Below are 27,427 nucleotides of genomic sequence, written 5' to 3' on the forward strand. Positions count from 1 at the left end.
GTGGGCAGCTTGTAAGCGCCCGGGGACCAAGTGAACTGTCCATCTTTGGTCAGGGATTGTGTTTTGTTCTTTTTTCTGTTGGAGTTCTTAGTGGAGGAAACCCCTTGTGAACACGGGGAGAACATGCAAACTCCACACAGAAAGGCCCGGGAGATAGCCCACCTGAGCACTGAAGGTCTGGGGAGGATCTGCCCCCCAGAGCCAACAGCGCCCCATGCGGGAATCGAACCCATGACCTTCTTGCTGTGAGGCTGCAGTGCAAGCACCTGAGCCACCGTGCCATACATTTGGTCCATGTACACCATGTTGTTCCTTTTAAAATTACATTTTCATGACTCTGAAATCTCCTAGTATGAGCACTGTAAAGTATTGTAGCTTAGCAGACACTATGGTTGCAACATGTGTGTGGTTTAAAAAAAAAAAAGTCTGACACCAAATGTGGGAGACAACAAAGTCACATGTTTGAGAGCATGTTTATGACCGGGTCACATTAAACAGACAGCTATCAAGAGAATCCATTTGATAAAAACATATTTAAATTGCGCTTCAACTGACTATTACATGAATGTTATCATATCAGGGCAAATATGACCACAGAAGGTAGGGGACAGATCACAACAAACGTTACTGTGCTGGAGGTACTGGAAAACGTACTTAGAATATCATGAACCTCTCCTACACAACCAACCTAACCTACCCAAAACAGATCCAATAGTTCACCAAATTTCCGGCAAGAGATAGATAAGAGTGTGATAGCAAACAGCAAGTACATCTTTGTAACAATAACACATTTACAGTTTTTCACAATTGTTAACACACGTTTTTCAAAACAATAACGGCTTTCTCAAAACTGCACACAGAAAACTGAAAACCTCACACACAAAATGCTAAACCTGACACTCCCTTTGCAAGATGACTCTTTGCCATCAAATCTCTTAACTGTTCACAAAATGGAACTCGTGTTTTCATTTGGTACACACAGCCATATTTTCAAAAGACACACACATACATTCATTGAGTACACACAACTAAGCATTTGCTGCACACTACCAAGCATTTAGAGTACACTGCAGTGCAAAATTGAAAACACAATCATCGAAATGGAACACATATGAATGACATATGAATGACAATGTCTCTGGAGAAAGCCATTTCTCCTTTTGTAAAATGTCTCAGTGTAGGCCTACTTTTTTCATAGTCAAACATAAAACAGCACACAAATATGCAGCAAAAAAAGTTTTATTTCGGTACACACAGAGAACAGTACAGTACTGTAAACCGTGTGATACCGTTGTTCTCAAAAAACATATTTACAATTTCAGTCTCCTGTTCGGCGGTGAAAGTGTGTGTTCTTCCTCCACGGTGTGGTTCACTTTCAGTCTTGAAAAATACAAATACTGTGAGCACAATGTATTCTATTGATATGCAGTATTACAGTACACAAGGCAAATAGATTTCGTACCTGTTCTCCATCCTGAAGTTTCTAATGATGGCAACTGTGAAGCGGCTGAGATTTGGTTGGACACTGGCCAGCCTCCCTCATGCTCAAACCATGGTTGAGCACATGGTCTACCACAGCGGCCCAAATCTCATTAAAGATGACCATTCTCCTTCTTCTTCTTTCTCCTCCTCTTCCTCCTTCTTCTCCTTGTCCTTCTCATCCTCTTCCTCCTCCTTGTCCTACTCCTCCTCCTCCTTGTCCTCCTATTCCTCCCCCTTGTCCCCGTCCTTCTTGTCCTCCTCTTCCTCCTCCTCTCATTCTTACCCCTCTCCTTCTCTGGTTGTTGATCTCTTCAAAGTTCTTCATTGTTTACCAAACAAAACAGAGGCTCAAGGCACTTTTATGCTGCAGTCCTCATTGCAAATTGCTCAACCGACCTGAATGTTTAGAGATTTTACTATTTGTGTGTTGTAGGTTGATGCTTTGAGATTTTACTTGAGAAGTGTGTGCAACAACTGAACATTGTGTGTAGTGTTTTGACAACAAGGTGATGTGTAATTGACATCAGAGTGTAAACAAGGAAAATCAGAGTCTAATGCAGATAAAGGAGTGTGAAGTAGTGCCAAATTGGGTTGAGCGATTGGTACATGAAGTGAAGGTTGTGCAAATTGTGCCGAATTTTCGCTTTTTGGGTGTTAACAACTGTGAAAACTGTAATGTATTAAGGGCCACTACAGGCCATTTGGGTGCCCCAAGCGAAATTGCTTTGTTTTTGCTTTGTGGACCTGATAGGCTACCACAAAAGAATGACCATTACATTGTTAAATTGTTATTAGCATGAAGCACATAAATGGATTTCAATAGGTGTAATCTGTTTTTTTATTGGTCAACTGACCTTTTGTCCCAGATTTTGAAGCTAGTTTTGAAGAAGCGTCTTGCTATTTTGAATCAATTGTGCACATCCTTGCACGTTCATGTAAAGATGATTGACAGTAGGTCTGACAAATACTGTTTGATCACCATTACCACATTCTGTTGGTCTCTTTCAGTGCTTCAATTATGATGGATTATTCCTTGCATTCAAACAACAAGAGAGATTAGAACAATTTATTTTCTAAGCCAGCTCATTTCTACATCTGACATTTCTTCTACTTTTTGTCCCTCCTATTTTGTAGCATGAGATTAGTTTCTGGTGTTTGACTTTTCGTTTGTGGTAGGTCAGACTTATTCCACTCAAAATAGGTCGGCTATTTCATGTTGTAACTTATTGTTACCTTGGCCTCTCCCTTTTGGTCATGTTTTAATTGAATAACCTCAATTGGTAGTAAATGTAATTCATTTTATTAAACCTTTGGTTTATTTGTATATACCTGAGGCAGGAGAATGGAATACTGTTTAAGTTTCCCAAACCCTGCAGGGACATAACCATTGTCAACACATTTACCCTAGGTGAAAATTCCAGTATTTTCTACAGCCATTTTGACAATTATCAGTAGGAGAATGCATTTAATGCCTGAATGCATTGACACTTTTAATCTGCCGAAGGTTAGTCTCATTTTGTCAGTTTGGTTCCCCAAAATTCAACAAAGTCACTATTTAAGGGCTCATTTTGATTTCTTTTTTCCTTTTGGGGGAGCATGCTCTCAGACCCCCCTAGCTTTCGTGGGTTCACAATTTTATGCTTTATACTCTGTCTCAATCCCTAGCCGCCACAACTTCACACCATATCATTTGTAAAACATTGCCTATAGGCAGGCCTTCATATCACCACCACGACGGCTTGTCCCTCCCGCCGCGATCAAAACAAATCACAGGGAGAGGGGAGGGGCACCACAACCCTCATTTTTAGTTATTCGTGTTTTGGTGCCCCCCCTTGGTAAGCTTGGTACCTGCGTGTACGGCCCTGAATGCATTCATGCCGTTCAATAAGTAACAGAGCTACCAATAAACAAGCATGCAAGTAGCATGCAGAACACTAGACAAATAGTCATCAAAGCCTGTAGAGGAGCAATACTTACACGATTATGACGTCAACAGATTTGTCAATGGGTATTGTGAGACATGCTTTTTTTAGGCTGCCTATTATTTTGGCCTAGTCATGGTGACCATGGTGCAATTATAGTTTTGCCTATGAAAAAGCCTTTCTGTCTAATCACTTTTTAAGTAGCTTTGCGCAGCAAACTGTGATGTCAGGTAAGCATTCCACGGCAACAATCCTCCATTGTAACAGTCGATGTGTCACTTGATATTTGGACGAGGAAAAAAGGAAAGCAAGCTAATACAAACCATGAAAAATTAAATCAAATCTAAGAAGGGTGAGCGGACTAGAGGGGTGGAAATGCTACAATCAGAGCATAAGTACTGGCTCATTTTCAAGGCAGTGGTTGTGGTTCACACATAGTCTGTAGCACAACCATGTCAATCATATTTTTATTATGGTAGAGATTGTAAAAAAATTAATGCATTTAGGACAAATGTGCATGCATCAGGTTATCATCTTTTATTCCTGATAAATAATGAAAAGACATTCTTTACAGATCATTTTCAGTCACATGGACGGCCCACTATAAAGAGTCACAAACCTTTTGTGCATGTTATTGCCGGTGAGGAATAAAAACATACCAAGATTAAGGGTTAAGGTTGAACTACAGTTTATACATAACTGACATGGTTGACAAATAAACTGAAAAGCTATGGTATATTTGTTAATTGGCTAGTGACAGATTGTTGATTGTCTATAATGGACTGGTACAATGAAGGGCTACCAATTTGACATAGTTCTCATAGGGGAAACCATGCAAGCAGCATCCACAAATACCACAATACACATTGACTGACTACTCACCAAAACACTACTATGTAACAGTAGGCTGAAATATGGGTTTTAAACCGATCACAGGCCAATGTGCCAATATGTCAGTAGGAATGTTGCCATTAGGTTCGTTGGCAAATGTTTTGGATACCTGCTCCAGAGCCTTTCCTTAGCCATACAGACAGTCACAAAGAGACCATCTTATGATTGATTATGACTTTACCCCTCTTTGAGCAAGGAAAGCACCATTTCCCATGCATTCTGCTGCACTAGTACAGCTTTGTACATTGGTTTATCCGTCCAGCAGAGCATTGCTTGAATTCCTCACACATTTGTAATCTCCTTTCCATGTTTCATGTAATTAGAGAGAAAACAATGTATTAATCTGGAGAGGTCAGGCGTTCCGTGGCACATTCTCACAGGAAAAACAAAGAGAGGAGAGAGAAGGACACAAAGCTGCGAGGGACACTAAGTTAGAACTAACAGAGTGAATTTCGTATAGGGTTAGGCATGCACAGAGACCATGGGCTCCTTCACTTTTCTTACGTAGACATTACATGCAAATAAAATAAAATAAAATAAAACTTTACGTGTACGGCACATTTCATACCAGGAGGTAACACAATGCGCCTCACAGAAGGAAAAAAGGGGAGAGGAGAGTTTACAAACACTTGTAAAGAGACACATTTTCCAGAGATAAATAAACAGACAAGTATTACAGCGAGTGATCGGTGAGATTAAAGAGGTTTGTCTTAAGTGCACGTTTAAAGGGTGTCCACCGTTTCAGACATTCTTAGGCATTCTGGCAGACCATTGCAGACATGCACAGGTCTCCTCAGCATAAACCAGAGTCTAAAAAAGTGCCGTTCTGATTTTTTTTTTTTTTTTTATCATTTCTTTCTTTCTGCTACATACTAGTCTGAATTCTCTCCACAAAAGCGTAGGGAAATCTGATGTGCACTGACCAAATGGCCACATTCTAATGACGCATGATCTTTATTCTTTACTCTTAATAGAGACATTTTGAGGCTCTTGAGGTTTTCCTCTCAAGCTTCTAAGCATAAACTGGATTCTCTGTCACACTGACCCATTAGGAAGCACAGGACCTCTGCTCAGTTCATTCAATAATTAGCCTGCTGCCAAGCAGAGTTTGAAATTACTGAAGTATGTGCATGTAGTCATCAGTTTCATATGAAAACCTAAACTTTGGCCAAGTACTCACGCACAGGGTGCAAGGACATTGGCAGCTGTCTTTTCAGCACAATAGCTAGTCTCTCATGATATGAATAGGTTTTATTATGGGATGCTAGACTAAAGCACTTACTCGAGCAGGGATCAAATCATTTAATTCACAATGAAGGCACGTTCCTTTAAAAACATTGTGGGGGAAACACAGTACGGGGAATAATATTCTGTGTAGAAGGTTTTAAAAGGTTAAGGCCAACTCAAATTTTTGGTAAAAGCATTTTGTGATTTTGTGATTTTGTGCGGAGAGGGAAGGATTCAAAGGTGGAGTGCAAGTACGAGCTTTACAATTAGCTTTTGTGCTCCAAAAGGAAATAAATATAGAAACCTTGTGTCCTCACACTTCAATGTTACCATAGTCCAAGTAAAACAGGAGATGCATAATGCTGGATTCGGTTATTTATTCATACCAGGCTTAAACCCAGATTGCTGGTTGAACACTTGGAGGGTAACTGCTGGCTTTATGAGGGTCTCAGGCAGAGGGGATTTCAATCTCTAACTGAACTTGAAAAATTGACTTGATTAGCTTAGTTCAGAACTAGGGCTGCAACTAACGATTATTTTGGTAATCGATTAATCTATCGACTATTTTTTCGATTAATCGACTAATCTAATGATTATTTCCCCTAGCAAATTAAAATAACGACTCAAAATGTTGGAATTTGAATTTCAAATGTATTTGAGTAACAAATGTAATCATAATACATAAATGAAATAGTAATACAAATTAAAGTGCAAATATGCTTTTAAAAGTAAAGAGAAAGTGCAAATAAAGTTTTAAAAGTAACTCAAATTAGCAATCAAGCCTCTGCAAGTGCAAAATAACGCAAGAATAACTGGGCTGCAAGTGACATTCAAATTCAACTTATGAAATATATATTTTTTCCACAATCTTTTGTTTGAAGAATGCTAAGTGGAGGAGGTTAACTATTCAGAACAAACGAAAATACAGGCTACTCTGATAATTCACTGATTTACTACATTGCACTTAACATTTATGAAATAGCGTCAGCAAGCATCCTCCATGAGACGTTCTGTTTTCCAACATGTAAGCTTAAACCTTACTATAAGTTATAGATATATCATATATGTCTATGATAATTGCTGCTAGACACTCACTGTTCTTGTGCTCCCACAGCTCATTCTCTTTGAAATACTGGAATAGTGCTTCTTTAACTACTAATAATTGACCATCATTGAGAAAAATGAAGAAAGAAAACTTTTCTGTTAGCCATATCTCATATGCAGCAGCTACTAAAGCTAGCTTTGTTTATTGTTTCCATGGTAACATGAGCCGTCTCAGAATAATTTGCTTTTCAGTCGGCCATTTCTGATATGCAGCACATGAAGGTACGAGAACGGAGGGCAAAGAAAACGGTGCATGATTTGTATGCTAGGCTATTTGCAGATTCTGTTCCATTTTTCTCAATGATGGTCAATTTTTATTAGTTAAAGATGCACTATTTCGCACTTCCTATAGTGCATTGCAATGCCGAATGAAAATTACCGGTAGCTCTGCTAGCGTCTGCCAAAAAAAAAAAAAAAAAAATTAAATTTTTTTTTATATATTTTATGACGCGTCGACAATAAAAATCATCGTCGACAATTTTTCATAATCGACGTCGTCGATTACGTCGACTAATCGTTGCAGCTCTATTCAGAACCCACGATTGCATTTTTATGAGCTCCAAATAAATCCAGATGAGGCAATAGGAAGAACTCTCTTTACTGTTTATTCCATTTCATCTGCAGCCAGGGCACCAGAGTGGAACCAGGAAGTGGGACAACATCTCCCCTATTCTGACGTTTAAACGTTGCGTGGTCTTACATGACCCTATATGTGTTAATGGCAGCAGTGATGGTATGTGTTAATGGCAGTGGTGGTGGTGGTGTGTTAATGGCAGTGGTGGTGGCGGTGTGTGTGTTTATGGCAGTGGTGGTGGTGGTGTGTGTTAATGGTGGTGGTGGTGGTGTGTGTTAATGGCAGTGGTGGTGGCGGTGTGTGTGTTTATGGCAGTGGTGGTGGTGGTGGTGGTGGTGTGTTAATGGCAGTGGTGGTGGTGTGTGTTAATGGCAGTGGTGGTAGCGGTTGTGTGTGTTAATGGCAGTGGTGGTGGTTGTGTGTGTTAATGGCAGTGGTGGTGGTGGTGTGTGTTAATGGCAGTGGTGGTAGTTGTGTGTGTTAATGGCAGTGGTGGTGGTGGTGTGTGTTAATGGCAGTGGTGGTGTGTGTTAATGGTGGTGGTGGTGTGTGTTATTGGCAGTGGTGGTGTGTGTTAATGGGAGTGATGGTGGTGTGTGTTAATGGCAGTGGTGGTGGTGTGTGTTAATGGCAGTGGTGGTGGTGGTGTGTGTTAATGGCAGTGGTGGTGTGTGTTAATGGTGGTGGTGGTGTGTGTTAATGGGAGTGATGGTGGTGTGTGTTAATGGTAGTGGTGGTGGTGGTGGTGATGTGTGTTAATGGCAGTGGTGGTGGTGGTGGTGGTGTGTTAAGGCAGTGATGGTGGCGGTGTGTGTTAATGGCAGTGGTGGTGGTGGTGTGTGTTAATGGCAGTGGTGGTGGTGGTGTGTGTTAATGGCAGTGGTGGTGGTGGTGTGTGTTAATGGCAGTGGTGGTGTGTGTTAATGGCAGTGGTGGTGGTTGTGTGTGTTAATGGCAGTGGTGGTGGTGGTGTGTGTTAATGGCAGTGGTGGTGGTGGTGGTGGTGTGTTAAGGCAGTGATGGTGGCGGTGTGTGTTAATGGCAGTGGTGGTGTGTGTTAATGGTGGTGGTGGTGTGTGTTATTGGCAGTGGTGGTGTGTGTTAATGGGAGTGATGGTGGTGTGTGTTAATGGCAGTGGTGGTGGTGTGTGTTAATGGCAGTGGTGGTGGTGGTGTGTGTTAATGGCAGTGGTGGTGGTGGTGTGTGTTAATGGCAGTGGTGGTGTGTGTTTATGGCAGTGGTGGTGGTGGTGGTGGTGTGTTAAGGCAGTGATGGTGGCGGTGTGTGTTAATGGCAGTGATGGTGGCGGTGTGTGTTAAGGGCAATGGTAGTGCGTTTGCTGCTGCTGCTTCCAGGTTGGGGGGTTTAGCTAAACTAGTAACCTACATGAAGTCATCCTGTACCATTGAAAACTTAGCTTTTCTTCCAAACAGTTGAGTCTGACAAGGCATAAGCTGAAGGTTAAGGTTAGCTTCGTGATTAGAGTTCTGTCTTCTGCGTAGTCGTATTATAGCACGTGACAAAGGCATTCAATTCAATTAAATTAAATTAAATTCAATTCAATTTTTTTTTATATAGTGCCATAACAAGGTGCCAGCAGGCTTAGCAGAGCTTTACTGGCATTGGTCACAACTGTCTGGTATTAAAATGCCTGATACTAATGAAATACATCATCGCACAGTAAACAACTAATGACAAGACAGATGATATCCATGACTGTTAAGCAAGGTGAGTCACCACCAGGGGGAGGTGGGCAACCACCAAACCACATCCTGCTTCTTCTTCTTGGCCTTCGAGCATGTTATCAACAAAACATACAACTTCTGCGTTTTAGATTGCCTTAGTCTTATAGGTAAAGTAAAACAAATAGCTCGTCAGCAACTTCTCTGTGAGATCAATACCCTGCCGAGTTTGTGTTGGTCAAGCTATTCATTTCACTCCATCTGACACACATACTCTTTAGCGTCAAGAGGCCAAGTACATAATATGAACAAGATCCATGTTAACTGTAGCACAAATACCAGAGACTGGCCGACAGACAGAAAGGGTGATGTTGCAGTTTTTCTCGATTGCTTTGGCACATTTTTCCATTCACTGTTTACTTTTTCAAAACAGCTCACACACAGCCCTTAACAGAAGATGAAATGACCAAAACACTATATGATGTTTGCAGAATTACACCACCTTCTCAAAACTTATCACACACCCATCAAAACAAAATATTTCCATCAAAACCTACAATTTGTGCTCAATTGGAAATATATGTTTTCTCATTTATTTTACAATGGATAACAAAATTCAAACTACAGCTATCAATATCACCCTTTGAAAGGATCATCACTTCAACTTTTGTGCAACACCCATTATTGACTATTTTACCACTGACAACATACTACAATTTGGATTTTGTACTTAGCACTCTTACTTAGGGAATATACTGTCAGAAAGTATTTGAAATCTGGAAATTAGTATACAGTAAAATATTGTAGTTCTGTTTTTGTATTGCTAAACACTATAAAAGATATTCTAAACAAGGACCTGTCAACACCATTGATTTACATTTGTTCTACTGTGTACAAAATGGATTTTTGACACAAAAAGATTCTGACACAAAAATATTTATTAGTCATTTTTCCACATTACATGTATATACTGTAAGAAGTAAAAATGACAGGCTTCAATATACAGTCAAAAAGTGAACATTCTCCCCCTGCCACCAGTGTGGGCCAGTGTGTTGATTCTGTAAAAATAGTGCAATAGGCTGTAAATACTGTAAATATACAGTAATCAGAATTCTACCGTATATGTTGTAAATTACTTTAGTGAAACTACAGTACTACATTGTATTGTGGCAACACACTTTACAAAAGTATAGAAATGGTTGTTGCCAAGAGTGCAAATACAGTGAAACACAGTACAATAAATTGACCGTAAAGGCCAGCGAAGTGTCATTGTCATTGCCGAACGTACAAACAATTGATGCCACAGTATGACGGCTCAGGTTTGGATGAACCCTTTGGCCAGCCTCTCTCATGGAGTGATCAATGACTGTTGCCCTAATTTCATTAGAGCATCTTGCACAAATGCCACATCCCCTGACAGGGGCCCCTCTACCTCTACCACGGCCTCTTCCTTGTCCTCGTCCTAGTCCTTGCTGAGGTTGTTGGTGCCGGCCTCCTCGATCCATGCTTGGTATCAACTTCAATCTATTGTCCTCTTTTAGAGGTTGAGAACTACTTGATTAGTTGTGCACAGAGAGTTCACACGAGTGCTGACGATATTCAGAATATAGAGAGCAGTTTCAGTATGCTGCTACTAAGTGTCTGCAATGTGTTGGCATGGTTATTAAATTAGGTTTTGTGTCTTTCTCTGAGAAGTGTGGTAACTGTTTTGAAAAGTGTGTTAAAACTCAAAGAAATGTGTGTGAAAGCAATGAGAAATAGTTAACCCATTCGCCAGAGAAGACTCTTACTGTGCAAAGAAGATGTGAGCATTAGTTTAAGTTGACCCATGATTCGCTAAACGTGTGTAAGCAATCAAGAAAAACTGTAATAATGATAATTTAGTGACTTAGTGGCTTTTGTGACTGAGTTCAAGTCAAGTTAAAGGCTGCATGGGTGTGAGACGTTTATGAATATGCTTGAAATGTGAAGTTCTAAAATAAAAAGCAAACATGTGGTCACTAGTATTGTAACAGGGAGACCAGAACAGCACCATGAACACAGACATTTCTCTTTTTCTATTTGGGGATTCATGCTGGGGAATTTGAGCCATGTTAATAACCTAATTTACATTTGATTTATTTACACAACACAAGTTGCTGATTACTTTCATGTTTAATGAAGAACAATGTCCTACCATCATTGTCTCATGTTCTCAAGCTCTAAAGCAGTACTGATGTCAACGACATTCTATTGCATTTGTTTTATTGAAAAAGTTACACTAAAACCTTTCCATGGTGCCTAGCAGCCTCTTTATTTTGAAATAAGGATTCAACCTCAAGTTTTAATGAGCTCTTGACCTTTTGGCAACTGCTGACTGAAATTAGAGTGACAGAGTAACAGAGTGTGGTGTTCCATGAGGCCCAGACACTCAGGGCACAGTACCTCCAAATCACACACCAGAAATTCTTTGAGAGAAATCTGCTGAAGTGTTTTAAACAGAGCTTAAAAAAACCTAGTGTTTGCTTATTTGTAGAAGTCAGAGTGCAGGCCTGAGGTTTCTCCTGCCTCTATGACTCTGGGACAGAGATCTTGGTGCTTAAACATAGCCCAGTTTTTTTTTCTACATGTAGGTTTTTGTAAGAGAGAGGAAAAGGTATTTTTTTTCACACTTACATGTGATTTTCTTTGGTGTAACCCTTACATGTCAGAATTAGAGGTCTCCCTTCTAGATAGAAGGCAAAACCCATATCAAAAGAGGTGATGGGGGGGTTGCAGGCATAGAGTAGGAATATAAAGCTGACTGGGAGTGAGAGCCACAGTTCTCTTTTCAAACATGTTACTTATCGTACTTTTGGGACCTACGCACCGAATCCTGTGGTCCCTCAGTCTGCTTTAACATGGAAGTCGCAATGGGCAACTAGAGCCCACTGAGGTGAGGAAGGAGCTAGATGTACCCTGGATCCTGCCAAGTTTTATCTCTCCGCTTCACTGACATACAGATCATTTTGTACTCACTGCTATATGACATCAAAGCATAACCATTCAGGCTCACAGGATGAAGAACTTGGGCCATGCCCTTCAGTTTGTGATCACTCATCTTTGATAATTGAAGCTCAACAAGAAATAATTTAAAAAAAATCTGTGGAAGCAGGTACAGCATCAACACTTATCTTGGCTTTGTATCTGGCCATTTTCATGGATCCTGAAAAACACGTTATAGATATACTGCACAGGTTATAACTGCTCACAAAAAATTCATTACCATGCAAAAAAGTGTTGAACAAACGAGATAATCAGTAGTTAACCTTGCCCCAAGTGTTGGAGGCACTTTTGCATTGAAACAAATTAGCTTGTCTGGTCCGGCCAATTAGTTCCCTCCTCCTCGTACTGCAATACATGGGTGATGGCAATCTCCTGGCATAAGAGCGTTAGGTCGCCCTCCTATCCATCAACTTTGAGTCATATGTCTTGTTAGCTACAGCTCCAGTGCGCTCTGTCAGTCGCACCCCGGAAAGGTCGCTGATGCACCTGCTTCGGGAGCATTCACTGGACTACATCGACCCAACTTGGATAGGGGGGGTGGGGGGGCGCCAAAGCTCCGGGAGTAGATGCCTATCGTGATCCAGGGAAACCCAAGTAATGCGACCGAAAGTAATGCCGTTTTTAAGGACAATTGTGCTGTGCGGATTCATCTACCTGTTTTTTGTTTCCTGTGGACTGGCTTGTGGTCCTGGCAGAGGTTATGGCAAACGGCGACACCCGGGAAAACTGACGCCGTTAGCGTACAAGCAATTCATTCCAAATGTCGCGGAGAAAACCCTTGGGGCTAGTGGAAAATTCGAGGGCAGGATCACCAGAAATTCAGACAGATTTAAGGAACTGACTCCAAATTACAACCCTGACATTATCTTTAAGGATGAGGAAAATACCGATGCAGATCGACTCATGACACAGGTGGAGAGATAAGTTATGAGGACGACGATTTCGAGATGCGGTGATGTCATCTCTATTAAAATACTTTTCACCTTCTTATATTTTATGTAGGATGAATCTGAGCAATCATGAAACTATAACATTAATTATCAATTAAATGTGATGTTTGGTATTATGGTCTTTGGGTAACGAAATAATTTACTGTGCGCAGCCAAGCCGTGACCGAATTCATATTCTGAGGCAACTCCCTCTGTATGATCAAACTAATCATCTCAGTTATTTATCGTCCAACTTCAATACAGTAGGTTGTCACCTGCCACTATCAGTGCGTGTTAGAAATATTTGTAGGCTACTTTATACATGTCGACTAACAATGTTTAGGTTGTAATCACAGACGTCATTACAAGATTTGGAACAAGTGTTAAGCTGTCCCCATCCCATGTCTCATATTCAAGCATAGGCTTCTATAAACTCTTTAAGTTGTATTCATAAGACACTCCCTCATTCACAGGAGTTCAAGTCAGAATAATGATAAATCAGTGTATCCTATGTAAAGACCCAATTTCATCCCTAAAACAGGTACAAATTGCAAACAGATTTTGACTGATGGTTGACAAGTTTCTCCTCGATATTAACGGAGATTCAAGGCCAATCAAGTAAAGCTGTAGGCTGTCCAAGTAAGACAAGATGACAGTCGATACACGCTGCCATAATGGGAAAATATTGGAATCACATCAGCTACGTAAACCTTTTTATTGTTCTCTCTCAAGAGGACACTCATGTTTGCCTTACTCGTTGACCTCTTCCGAAACGGCTGCTCTGGCTCCTTGTTATGCACACCAACTTGCTTCAATTTTAAGCTCCACTTGCCCTGTTATCGATCCGTAAGGCTTTACACATTTACATATGACCCCAAGGCACTGAACTGTAACAAATAAACTGTGACGTGCAGTTGACTTTGAAATGACAGTTTTAGTTAGTTCAGAGGCATCTTCTCTGCGGTGATCAGTAGGCTATTCTTTCCTAATTACATGTTTTACCATGGATTTCTGAACAAGGACTTAAATAAACGGCCATGAGTTTTCGTCCCGTATAGTAGCTACACCCTAGCGCAGTGATCAATAAACTCCTGTTTTGGCCATTAAAAAAGCAAAAGCAAAAAAAACAACATCAAGACAATATATGGGGCATCAGTTCATCAGCCAGCAATCGACCAAATTGCACATTCTAATGACCTTTTATGAGGCTAAATCATTTGAAACGAAACGTTAATCGTTAACATGCCTTCTGACATTAAACCCAAATAATTGGGTTTATATTTAGTCAGTCTATAATATTTCGTAGCGCCACTTTACATATGCTACACCACACAGACTTCTAGTGTGGACAGGTGCTATCCTTAATTTCAGTACTAACATTAAACCTTTTCCCCTTCATTTAGCGATGTAAAGAAAAACTCAATTCGTTGGCCATTTCAGTCATGAACCAGTGGCCAGGAGTTCTACTGCGTGTCACGGAGGGTTGGGATGAAGATGGGCATCATTTCGAGGAGTCATTACACTACGAGGGACGCGCCGTAGACATTACCACATCAGACAGGGATAAAAGCAAATATGGGATGCTGTCGAGGCTCGCCGTGGAGGCAGGATTCGACTGGGTCTATTACGAATCTAAAGCCCACGTGCACTGCTCAGTCAAAGCCGGTAAGACTTCGTGCTGTCAGTGTTTCAATTAGGGCTAATTTAGGGGCTTTTACCTTCCAACCGACACATTAAATCAACTGAAGTCACAAATTACCATCTCATCCATTCCGTAGAGCTATATCCACTGGAAATACGACCAGAATATGTAGTCTGAAAAGAGAATGACCGGAATCGATCTTCTGGGCATCGATCTCGAATTCTAGTGGGCATTTTACTCCTTTAGTTTTCAATGAATGTGTGAGTGGGTACATCAGCCAGTCTGCACCCGAATGGTAGCTAGAAGAGCAGCTGTGTTATGGTTATGAAGTGTCGCACTCCAAGGGAGGGTCTCCATCAGTTGAATTGTGTTGAAATCTACATTCAATTCTGTCCTACAGCCACAGGTGGGTCCATGACACTTGACTATAATGAAGTAATGAACATTTTCATGGCCCACAACTTTAGGCTTTACTAGGCATAAGCCCATGTCTTTTATTTGATCCACTGATAACACATCCCAAATTAATTTCATTTTACAAAGATAGGCCAATACCTCAATGTGTTTTACACAACGCTGATGTTCTGTCTTTTTCAACAGAAAACTCAGTGGCTGCTAAATCCGGAGGATGCTTCCCTGGATCATCCTTGGTCACGCTCAAGGATGGCATGACTAAGTACATCAAAGACCTCAAGTTGGGCGACAAGGTCCAGGCTGCCGACGAAGAGGGCAATGTCGTTTACAGCGATTTCCTCTTGTTTATGGATCAAGATACACAAACACGGAGACTATTTTATGTCATCGAAACCACAGAACCGAAAAGGAAACTCAGAGTCACAGCTGCACATCTGATTTTCATTATTAATTCAACAGAAAATTCAGAAATGTCTATAACATACGCCAGTAAAGTGAAGCCTGGCCACAAAGTGTTTGTCATCGATGACACCGTGGGTAAACTGAAGGCAGTTACAGTGGAAAGGATTCATACTGAGGAGTTCCACAGCTCTTTCGCCCCACTGACTGCACATGGGACCATATTGGTTGATCAAGTGCTGACATCTTGTTACGCTGTGATAGTCTCTCACAAATGGGCGCACTGGGCTTTCGCACCTCTGCAACTGAGCTATAGATTCATGTCTTTATTTGTCCCAGGCGGAGGATCGAACATTACCTGTCAAGTGGATGGAGTCCACTGGTACTCAAAGATGCTGTTTCATGTGGGTACTTGGCTGCTGGACAGAGATTCCTTCCACCCACTGGGGATTCTGAACTGGATCTGAAACACCAAATATCTGTATTGATGAATGATATCAAATTCAAAACTGAAGCCCAATAAGACCCAGTGTGTAGTTCCTTAATAAATCATTTGTATTTGAGGGATTTAACTCCTCAAGAACTGAAACTGATTCAAATGCATGCAAGCTCACCTGGTCATATCAAGATTGAAACTAAATATAATCGGTGGGACTGCTGAAGAATGTTGCTCATAAATGTGAAGCTGAAGTATATGTTATTGATAAGCAAATATAGTCTGTGCCCATAAATTATATTTTTATACACAGTTTGTACAATAGATTTTGACAAATTGGAGGAACCTATCGAATCACAAGATTATTTAAAATACTGTAAGAACTATAGGTTGGTTTAATTTATTCATGTTACAAAAGCTGGATTTTTGGACATGCAAAACCACAGTAAACCACAGCCACTACTTAGCATGATATGAAGCAGAACCCTATTAAAATACACTCTCATGCGTTGAATTCCCACAGAACAATGCACAGATCGTTGATCATTGGGTGCATATCGGGACTTTGAGACTTGGCTACGTTTTGGTTATTATTCATACTGTATCTACAGAAAGAGGATGAAGTTTGCCACTATCCAATATTCTCTATATTTCTGTCAGTACAAGGTGTATTAGTGCCCAGGACCCAGTGGATCTTAGATTCACACATGGAAAACTATTCTTTTGGCCTCTGGGCTTTTTCAAACACAACAAGATATTTCAGAATAAGACCCGTGTTAGAAATGAGTACAGCAAATCTGAGTTCACACTAACATTACTATGGGTAGTATTTCTGATCTTAAGTCCCATCGTGGATCAGACTGCCTGTGAGCTGTACTTGTCTCCTTTTAATGCCACTAACAGTTCTGATGCCAGCGTGTTGTAATCTGTATTAAAGATATTTATTTCACAGAAGGACCACGGGTGAGCTGTTTGTCTACTGCACTGTAACACAAACATTTAAAACACGTCTAACGTTGTGTTGGGTTGTGTAAGTGTGACCTCTATTGGCTTTGAAACAAACTATCACGCAATTCCTTAAATCTGGAAACCTTGATAGACACAAGTGTACCATTTGCCTTAATACATACTCAAAGGCTGCCGGTGTAACATGGTCTGGATAATCAATAACTACTACAACAAGGCATTAGTAATGTTCTATTTAAACACCATTCTCATAATCTAGTCTTCAGGGCAGAGACAGGGCAATTCTTTATCGGCTTGATCTATTGATGCAGCTAAAGACAGTACAGTCTGTACAGTGGCAGGTGGCCTGGCAGATGTCACAACAGCAGTGAATGTACAAACCAGACAATCAATATTCTGTCAGAGCATACAAGGAGGCTAGATTAACGAGTGTGTCGGGATAATTAACAAGTTACGTGCATAGAAAATAAACAAGTAATATATCTAAATATTACCATTACTACAAATGGTAATGTGTTTTGAATATTGGTGATGCATACCAGATGCCCAAAGCAAGAGAATTGCAGGTCAAAGCTTTTCTATCAATAGAAGACAAATTTACCTGACTAATGGAAAAGATCATGTTGGGATTTTGAGCACCAAAGATGAGGTCTAAGTACTGTTGGAAAGATAAGAGCAACAGGACAATACTTTCTAAGACATTGCCGGCAAGGCAAGTCCTAAAAGCAAATGGAATGAAATATCCCCAGAATACACTGAGGTGACTGGAGTGTACAGTTCAGTGCTGATGTCTGCATGCAGAGCACCAGAGAAAAAGAGAACAACAAGAGAAAAAGAGAACAACAAGAGAGAAAAAGTGTCAATACTGAAACTAGTTGACAACACAAACTGCATGGGTAGCAAATAGCATGGCAAATCCTTAACGAGCAAACATATACCAAGCCTCTTTAAAATGTACGCAGAAATCAATAATTGTTCATTTCATTACGGATCCAAAAACGCTTGCCCTCATGCCAGAAATATTGAGCTCCTTTCTTCAGCTGTTTATCTATTCAGCTTCAAATTGGTAGCGCCGTTACAACGTCAGCATGAAAACAAAAATCTCAGATACGTTAGGTTAGACACATCCATTGAAAACTACGGAAATGAGGAATGAAATTCAACTCACACTTTCCTTCCACAGGGGCAAGCAGCTGACCCTGAGCCGTTGAGATATACTGTGAAGAAGAGACAGGTCACATAAACACAAGGCTCATTCCAAAAGGTTTATGGTAAAAGGACTACTGATGCAACATACCTGACGACCACAAAGAAAGTATCCTGAAATCCTCAGCTCCATCCCTATTCTGCCTGATAAGGCCACCCTCTTTGAATGCTGACAGTCTGAACTGCTGTTCATGACAAGGTATTAGAGAGAAACAAGACACAGTGGCTTGGAGAACTATTCAACCATCCTGAAAGCCATCACCATTTTCACAATTACAAAAGATACTTACACATATTTTCCCAATCAGTATTGTATTGCAAACCTTTATGCTCTAGTATATTTCCAGAGGCAGGATTCAAACCCTTCCAGATTAAGGCAGATGATAAATGATTTGCCAATGGTACAAAAGGTGCCTCTTATTTGATCGCAACTAATCATAATTGATAAATGAGTGTTTAAAGTAAAGATCTTCTCTGTCTAAGGGGTCATCAGCATCAGCTAGGTTGTGAAATAACAAAGGAAATGAAGACTTAAAGAGGCAACATGATTCAAATGCTTAAGTGAGGAAAAGACTCTTATGTGTTCTGATGTCCAATTCAGCACCATTGGAAGAAGAAAGGGGAAGTCGCATCACAATCACCCAGATGCTTTGTAGAAAAGCCTGTCTTCTAAGCCAAACATCCGGGGAAGTGGTGAGGCAATCACCCCGAAAAAAGTTTAGTGGCTGGAATTTAGGGTGCCGGTGCAGGAGTCCACCATCTTAAGATCTATCCATAAAAGAATAGAAGAGAATAAATTTAAATAAATTCTACACAATATGGCAAGAAAAACCTGTTGCATTCTGTTGTAAAACTTCGGCTTGGCAGAGGGATTACCTACCAGTGGGACAATTACACAAGGCTGAATATTTTATAATGGTTCAGTCAAAGCCCTGATCAAAATCCTACTCAGAACCTGTGGAACGAGTCTAGGACCGCCATCCTGTTACCTAGATGTTCTCCATAAATTGTACCAAGAAGAATAGGGGAAAACACTGCAGAACAATGCAGTGTCACTTCAAAAGACTTAAGGCTGTTATTGCAACAAAGGGGTTTTCTACCACGTATTTATGTTTATGGGTACTTATGCAAGCAGAATATCTTAGTTTTTAATTCATTTAAAATTTGAGTGGGTAAATAACTTATCCAGCCTCTAGAAATATACTACAACATAAGTGTTCACAATAAAAATACTGATTGGTGATACTGATACTAATGTGTAAGCATTTCTTGTAAACCAGAAGATTGTGATGACTTTTACAAGCCACTGTATATATGCCAACTGACATTTGAAGACTAAGTATTTATACCTACCCAGTATTTTTGAATGTGAAATTAAAAGCAGGATGTAAATTGATATGTTCTGTGACCAGGTGTAGTCACTAACTAGTTTTGTAGCTTCAGCTGCCAGGCAAGATGGACTGCAGGACAATAACTTAAGTGAATGACAGAGTGAAGTAGTGGGAACTAAGCTTTGGAGGTGCAGAGCACAGTGTGTGACAACATGAGGTCGAAGGTCACATCACATTTTAACACACATTTCACACAATCATGAGCATGAGGCCGTCCTAGACTCCCATCCTCATAATCTGGCTTTCTTGGGATATACCCCAGCCAAGTCAGCTCCATCTAAAAAGGCTGAACATACCGCTGACTACATTTTCTTTTTGCCACACACAACCACAAGCTCTTCACAACCCTTCAAGCTCTTCAACACCACAGGGTGGCGATAGATACCGAAAAACTGTCAGGAGAGTTCTAAATAAACAATGTCCAATGCTGCCCTCTATTGACAGTTCTGGAAACTATACATCACAGCACCCCAGTCAAAACCAAGGCAGGAAACAAATTAACAAAATTGAGATGTTCAGAGCTTTGTGGTGGGTAAAAGTATTCACAGCTCTTCATGTGTATGTATTAGTATTCACAGCTCTTCATGTGTATGTGTAAACATAACAGATTGGATCAAATTAGACCAACCAGGGTTCCTTGATGGGACTGGCACTGTAATCTGAAGAATGTAAAATCAGAATGTAATTTTAAGAATATATATATATATATATACACACACACACACACACACACACAGCAACAGAAGAGTAAGGGATGCCCTGCATGTTTTAATGAGATCCAAATACAAACATGAGGGAAACTGAGTTCCCAAAAATAAAAAAACACTGACATGTAAAAGTGCCATCTATACAGAAGGACATACAATTTCCATTAGTTTTTTTTTACCTCCTAAAACAAAAACATAGTCAAGCCATTAATACTTAAACATAAAACATAAAACAAGGATAACACAAAATGGACAGAACAGACTCAACATACATGTATGTCCAGTTTAACAGCATTTCCCTCCAAACACAAGATATCCTCCTCTGATTCTTCAACATATACAACTTAATAGATATTTTTGAACCTCAAACAACTGCAGCAAGGTATTTCCAGAAATATGAGACAAAATTCTAACATAATAATAGCCTCTGAGGCTTTGCATAAATGAGACTTCAATAGGCCTTTGTCTCACGCGACTCGCTTATTTCAATAGTTGATCTTCACTATCAAGTTGGAGTTTGGCAGTGAATTTGTGCACCGTCTGCACAATCCAGTGCGCTCATGCCTGTGTCAGACAGGTCAAAATGAATAAGCATAATTATTATACGAGAAACATTAAATCAACATAGCAAACCAACCAATTGTAGGGTAACTCCATCATTGTAAATTACAATATAAACAGCATCACCAGTGGTCACCAGTGTGTGTCAGCATGCACAAAATGGACTTTGAATTGGTTTATGTTATTACTGTAGGTTAACTAGTGCTATAAATAGGATTGATTTACCATTGCAAAACTGAAAAAAAGAATATGTACTCACGTCGCACAGACAAAACCTCCCCCGTCATCCATATCCTGCAGAGAGGAAAGATGGACACAGATCCAAAGATGTCAATCAAAAGCCCATCAACACTACAGGTCAAGCCAACTCACACAGAGGAAGGAGTGATATGCTACCCAAAATGCCACGCCAAAGCAGAGCGCAATATTTATGTCAATATGGCCGAACAGTGGTCCACTGCAAACTTTGTCTTGGTAAATAGTAAATAGTAGCCGAGTTTATGAAACTAGAAACGTTCCCTATCTCTAAACTATCTCTTTCAAGATCAATTATGTTGTATCCAGGGTGCGAGTTTCTGAGTAAATTGGATACAGTTTGGTAGTACAGTCTACTGCTTTGTTTACTCAGCTGTAGAGGACAGACGATATAGCAACAGCGAGCAGTCTGCACAACATAATAATCATATTAGGAACAAACAAGTGACGTGGATGAGGCACTATTAGGGAGTGTGAGTTTCCTCTGCTGTTGATATCTGGTCAGACGATGAACATATTTTTTGACCAACGCCACAGAGGCTGAGGTGAAATGAGTGCAGAGGCCGGGTCACACCCGAGCAGGGTTCCAGGAAACAGAAATCGAGAGAATGGGCCCCGTGGGGGCAATCCTCGGCCTCCACTCGGTGGAGACGGACTGACATCAGCAGGTTTTTGCTCCTAGACCCGCCTGCTTTGATGAAGAAAGCCCTTCAACTGACACATAGCAGGGGCACGTGTCCTCCTCCACCACCACCGGCACCTCTCCTCTCCCGGCTGCCCCCACTGCCCGGCCCCTATCTAGCCAGCGAGCGCCAGGCAGCCACTGCCCATCTGGCCCTCTCCGTCTCACCCGTGCCCCTCAACAACAACCTGCTGAGAGCGCATCGCACGAGGAGAGCCCGCCGCTTTAGATTGCCCTTCTGGCGTCTGCTGATGTTTCAATACGGCGGGGGAAAACAAGCGCGCGGTCAGACACGTTGAGCTACTCCGGCCGCTCAACATGACTGCAGTGAGTGATGCGCTGATATACTAACTGCCACACTTACTGCTAAGAGGAAGGTCACTTCAATTCAAGTGGAAGAATCCGTTTGACAACATGGATGTGTGCCAACTAACACTGCGGTAACTGTAGCGTTCTTATAGCACTGTAGCACGTAATGACTAGGTGTTAGAATGGATCCACAACCTCTCTCTCTCTCTCTCTCACACACACACACACACACACACACACGTACATACATACCATGTTCAGCATCTCAGCAGGCCGAGGTTGCAGAGACCTTCCCACGGTGATGAGCCTGGTCACATTACGGTTGTCCTCATGTTTCACCACATCATCCCTGGTGCTGAAACACTGCGCACTGTGCTCTTCCTTTGGAAAGACACAAACACAAAGACTCTGAGAGGCGCACACATATATAACGCCTGCCTAATAACACGCTTCCATAGACAAAGGGAGGGCTCCAGCTCCGGCTCCAGCTCCGAGGGGTGTGCGGAGCTGCCACGGGGCAGCCACAGAGGGGGAGAAGGAGGAAACTGGCACGGGATGCAACTGAACTGTCAGCTTCGATCCGTCTAACCCCCCGCATTTCATTATTATTATTAGACGAACAGGGAGGGGAACAAGGACAGAAACTTTCAGTGAGGCTGCTCCAACTGCCCTCCAATGTTTACCCCCTACGCCGAAACAACTCCCTCCAGTGGTCTCTGTGTCCTCACGACCTTCCCATCCTGCATCTGGCCTTATGCCTCCTCCCAGAACACCATCACCACAACCACCACCACCACCACCACCACCACCACCTCCCAACAAAGAACCAGCACATGACAACCAACAAAGCCCACTCTGATGGTTCCTTCCACGTCTGTTTGATGTGGCTCAGCGCCTATTCTCTCGTCATCTGTCCACCTGTCACGAGCAGCTACAGGAGGAGCCCAGGGTTCTGTGCTTTCCTCAGGCTGAAGTGGGTTTATGATGACGAGGAATGGCCTGTCTCGTAGAGTGGCTTTAGCAGATCATTGTGAACTTACGTGTTTCATACAACAGACAGCTAGAATAAGGAGACTGGGAGACGTGGAAACGTAATGGCAGGTGGGCTGCTGTTTGAAAGGGCTCAATCACTACAATTTCCTTCCATTTTGGCTCTGTTAAGCGTTTCTTTGCTGCATTTCCTCAGGCTGAAGTGGGTTTATGATGACGAGGAATGGCCTGTCTCGTAGAGTGGCTTTAGCAGATCATTGTGAACTTACGTGTTTCATACAACAGACAGCTAGAATAAGGAGACTGGGAGACGTGGAAACGTAATGGCAGGTGGGCTGCTGTTTGAAAGGGCTCAATCACTACAATTTCCTTCCATTTTGGCTCTGTTAAGCGTTTCTTTGCTGCATTACTGCATCTCAATGAGCGCTACTGTAACCTAAGGTTATGATTCTAAAATGACAGAAAACAATGTTTAGATGTATGCCTGTGTCTTCTGATGAGTCTCTGTGTTTAGCTGCATGCCTGTGTCTTCTAATGAGTCTCTGTGGTAAAGTATTTCACCATGGTCTGCAAGTTCCACTAATAGTTCTTCAAATGTGTCCCAAAACACCGCACAAAACCTTTACCATGTAATCCAAAATATCTGTACGTGTTCAGTCTTACAAGGGTGTATTACGTCTTCCACATCCCACTGAAAACTGAAAAAAAGCCTCTGCTATCTGTGGTCTGGTGGTCTCAGCACAGGGTAAATTGATTAATCCTCGTCCTTAGGAAATCACACCCACGTTTACACCAGTCACCTCGTAAGACGCATTATCCTGGAGTGACAACACTTGACAAATTCGCCATCTGTTGTAAGACGGCGCATTGTTAACGGCCTGTTAGCGCCGCACCGCTATTATTCTTGATGAAAAATTAATTTCCCTTATCTGCGGCTAAGCTCTTCAATCCAAATCCGCCAAACTGGCAACTCTCTCTTAACAGGTATTACAGGCACACAAACGCCTGCTAGCTGCTCACACACGCACGTACATAAAAGATTAATTGCATGTCTTCAGGGGGGGGGGAATGTGACATCCATTTCTGCACACCTGCAAAATACTTGATAGTGGAGAGCAGGAGAAAGATAACATTGTCGGGGGCTGCCGAGACTGACAGCAAAACAATGTCCCCTAGGTAACATCTCGCCGAGCTGTCTTTCAGCCAAGGCCTGTGCTCTGCCGTGTCAAAGGCAAACGTCATTGATCCGGCTGTCTGCAGATATTTCCCCTCTGCAAAGACATCCCTCCTACACTTCCCTCTATTAAGACTGACACCATGTTATCTTCATCGCAGCTCAAAGCCAAGCCGCGGCAACGCGCGCCTTTTCTTCTCAGGATGCCTTTGAGGAGGAAAGGTAAGGGGGGAGGGGAGGGGATGGGAGGGTTTACCAGAGGAGATCTGCACACCACCACAATGCATGTAAAAGGTTGCATGCTTAGCAACAGCGTGTGTCACTAGGAGAAAATTACAAGGTTTATAGGAGATGAAAGAACACCTAGAGGAAAACTCCCACCTTGAGTAGAGGACATTGGTTATAAGGCTGAATGTGAATAGTCACAGAGCTGGTATAAAGATTAAGGACCTGAAAAAAATAACTACAAATAACTATAGAAAAACAAAAGATACTTGTAACGCTTCTGAAAGCTGAGTTCCGACAGACGACAGAACAAAAGAATGCAGTCTCTTGCCACTATGAGCAACACTGTGTCACAATAAGGACTCTTCAATAATGCATCAACAGCCTAAGGTAAGAACTCAATCATGGCAAATAGAATCAAACCAACAAAAACACATTACCGGAGACAACTCATCTACAGGACATGTATAAAACACACATTACCGGAGACAACTCATCTACAGGACATGTATAAAACACACATTACCGGAGACAACTCATCTACAGGATATGTATAAAAAAAACACTAAACACTAAATAGAGGTGCGTATGGATAATCGAATATCCGGATAACCATTTGCAGCATAACTGTTCAAATCCCTATTATCCCTATTTGGTTATTCTGTACATGCACACGATCATGGGAAGTTATGAGAAAATATGGGACACTTTAGCAAGCACTCACTTCAAACAATTATACTGTTAATCTGCGGAGATGGGATGCACACTCAACAACAATTTTGGTATTTATTTGTGGAGTGAGATGTCCTATCCTGTGTTTCCAAACATTGCATACGTGAGCGCTGGCTGGTGGCAGAAACCAGCACTAGGAGAAAGTTGACCATTTTCAACAGTGTTTTCTATTGTGACCTCATCAGGTAATATTACATTATATAATTTTCACAGATGTATATTAGGGGTGTGAGAAACCTATCAATACACTTGTTTTGTGATGTTTGAAAAGTGTGGGAGAGAAGTAACCGTGTTGTTTGGGTAAGAAGCTCTCCGGGAATTGAAAAAAAAATGAACTGTACCAAAAGTAGTACCCCTTAAAGAGCTCAAATGTCAGTCACATTCAAAATCAGACAAAGTGAGCCAAAAGGATTTTGGGGCGCAGCTACGCGACTAGTACCGCGTTTCTTCCGTTGCTTTACGTCACCAACCAGAGCCTGATGCTTGCACACTACACAAACAGCCAACAGCCAACGAGAGGCCCAACAGGAAACAGCCCCCAATCCGGCTTCACTGTTCTCCATTGAAACCCTGTGGAGTGACTCCGTCTTCCCTTACAGTCTGGCTACCGGTACTCCAAACCATTTAGACAGGGCAGAGATGTTTTTATGTCCATCACACATATATGAATTTGGTCTACACTATGCAGTCTAGGTGAAGAAAAGTTGTATATGTTTTTTTTGTGTGTGCGTGTCGAGGACTGCGTATTTGTGGAGTTGGTGTTACCCAGTTGGGTATTAGGCCCCATGGCCTCAGTGTGGGATGGCTGACCAGAAAGAGGGTACTACAGCATCTTGGTAAAGACCAGCGATCTGAGATATGTGGCTTATCAGTAAATACATTCCATAGTCCACTTTCATGATGTCTACTAGCTATACATAATTTCGTGACAAATCATTTCATATTATCAACCCGAAAATACACTTCTACAGAATTAACTCTTTCATCCACTGATCATACATATGTCTCGTATTCCACTGCTCTCCACTTCATAGTAATCCAGGAGAATAATGCACATGTTTAAAAACGTGTTAAAGGTTTTCAACAAATCTGTGCGATGACTGATGACTGATGTGTAGTGACTAGACATAAACTCACCTCCGCTCTGACGTGCTGAATGATCTGCCGGATCACCTTCACCGGAGATTGCACCTCATCCTCACCGTCTCCCATTTGTGCAAAAACCCTCTTCAGCGTGGGCCTGATGGGCTCCGGGGGGCCCTGCTCCTCCAGCCTCACCCACGTCTGCTGCAGCGTCTGGGGCCCCCACTCCCCCGGGGGACTCCAGACCTCTGGGGGCTGCTGGAACCAGCTCTGCTCGTCAGGAGCCAGACGGGGCCACGGGCCTGAGGTGAACCTGTCCGACGGAGGCTCCGCTGAGCTTGGTCGCTCCTGGAAACACCGAGGAGGAGGAGGCATCATCTGGGATTGGGGTTGGTGGGACCCGAGGCCATGGATGCTACGAGGACCCATGTCTGAGGAGAAGTTCCCGGGCGTGAACCTTGCGTGTGGTTGGTTCTGGTGCTGCATGTGGTGCTGGATTTCCCATGACTGCCTTTGCTGACTCTGCTGCAGGGGATTTTGGGGTCCTAGTTCCTGCAGACGGTCAGTCCAGCTCCGTGGCGGCCCTCTCTGGCTATGGTGGAAAGAGCTTGGTCCTCTTGGGAATTGTTCATCTTGCTGTTCCTCTCTGAAGTGAGCTGGTCCCATGTTGCCTGGTCCCTTTGGAGGAAACAAACCCCTCAAGATAAAGTTACTCTGAACGAGCGAAATGGAGAGAATAAGACAAAGAGAGCAGAGACTTCAAATTCAATGCAGTGGAAAACAGAAAAACAGAAGTCATGGTTCCTAGAGCCAAGTTTCTTCTTGATGAGAAAATGTTGGAGAATGCATGGAGATACACAGACACTGCATGCTAGAATGCAAACACCTGTCCTAGTACAAAACGCACACAGAACATGCAAACAAGACATGTGTCTTTACCTGGAAAAAGGTATCCCTAGTGTCAAACTGCCACGGAGGACCCTCTCTCTGGCCTTGCTGGTAAGGGTGCGCTCCCCATCCCTGGCCCCACCGAGGGCCCTGGCCCCTGGGCCACCGCTGCTGGTCCACCTGGCTCTGGCTGATTCTATGCTCCTGCAGGGCCCTTTGCGTCTCCTTAGCCTGCTGCTGCCTCCGCAGCTCCTTCTGACGGACAACCTCCGCCCTCTTCCGTTTCTGCTCCTCCATCTTTTCTCTGTACACCCGCGTCTCCTCGTCCTCCTGCCAGGCAGCAGTGGCACATGCGTCACGTGCGGCCCACACCCGTGTCAATCGACACACATATATTAACAATATAGCAGTGAGGTGCAATTTAGAATGGGCTGTAGGTCACTTGATACAAGCTGACTTGCTGTAAGGTAACTTGCTTGATGTCTCACCAAAATATGCTGTATATTGTCCTATTGCTACCTGCTTTCAGAC

General features: G+C 42.2%; 2 protein-coding genes across 3 annotated transcripts in view; one reads left to right on the top strand and one right to left on the bottom strand.

Annotated features, from left to right (window-relative positions):
- Positions 1–12,438: 12,438 nt before the first annotated feature.
- shhb (sonic hedgehog signaling molecule b) lies at positions 12,439–16,678 on the top strand. Its single transcript, XM_012827795.3, has 3 exons — positions 12,439–12,819; positions 14,240–14,501; positions 15,079–16,678. The coding sequence occupies exons 1-3, from the start codon at positions 12,505–12,507 to the stop codon at positions 15,756–15,758; spliced, it is 1,257 nt and encodes a 418-aa protein (XP_012683249.2). The 5' UTR covers positions 12,439–12,504; the 3' UTR covers positions 15,759–16,678.
- Positions 16,679–20,032: 3,354 nt separating this feature from the next.
- The window catches only part of rbm33b (RNA binding motif protein 33b), a 28,885-nt gene continuing 21,490 nt past the window's right edge, over positions 20,033–27,427 (bottom strand). For both annotated transcript variants that reach the window (XM_031563346.2, XM_031563345.2), the window contains 5 exons: positions 26,948–27,226; positions 26,063–26,686; positions 22,057–22,185; positions 20,818–20,852; positions 20,033–20,561 (listed from right to left, as the gene is read on the bottom strand). In XM_031563346.2, the coding sequence (XP_031419206.1) occupies positions 20,483–20,561; positions 20,818–20,852; positions 22,057–22,185; positions 26,063–26,686; positions 26,948–27,226 (1,146 nt within the window). In that variant the 3' untranslated portion in view covers positions 20,033–20,482. The remainder of the gene's footprint in view (positions 20,562–20,817; positions 20,853–22,056; positions 22,186–26,062; positions 26,687–26,947; positions 27,227–27,427) is intronic.

The sequence above is a fragment of the Clupea harengus genome, chromosome 25, assembly GCF_900700415.2.
Source record: "Clupea harengus chromosome 25, Ch_v2.0.2, whole genome shotgun sequence".
Lineage (NCBI taxonomy): Eukaryota > Metazoa > Chordata > Actinopteri > Clupeiformes > Clupeidae > Clupea > Clupea harengus.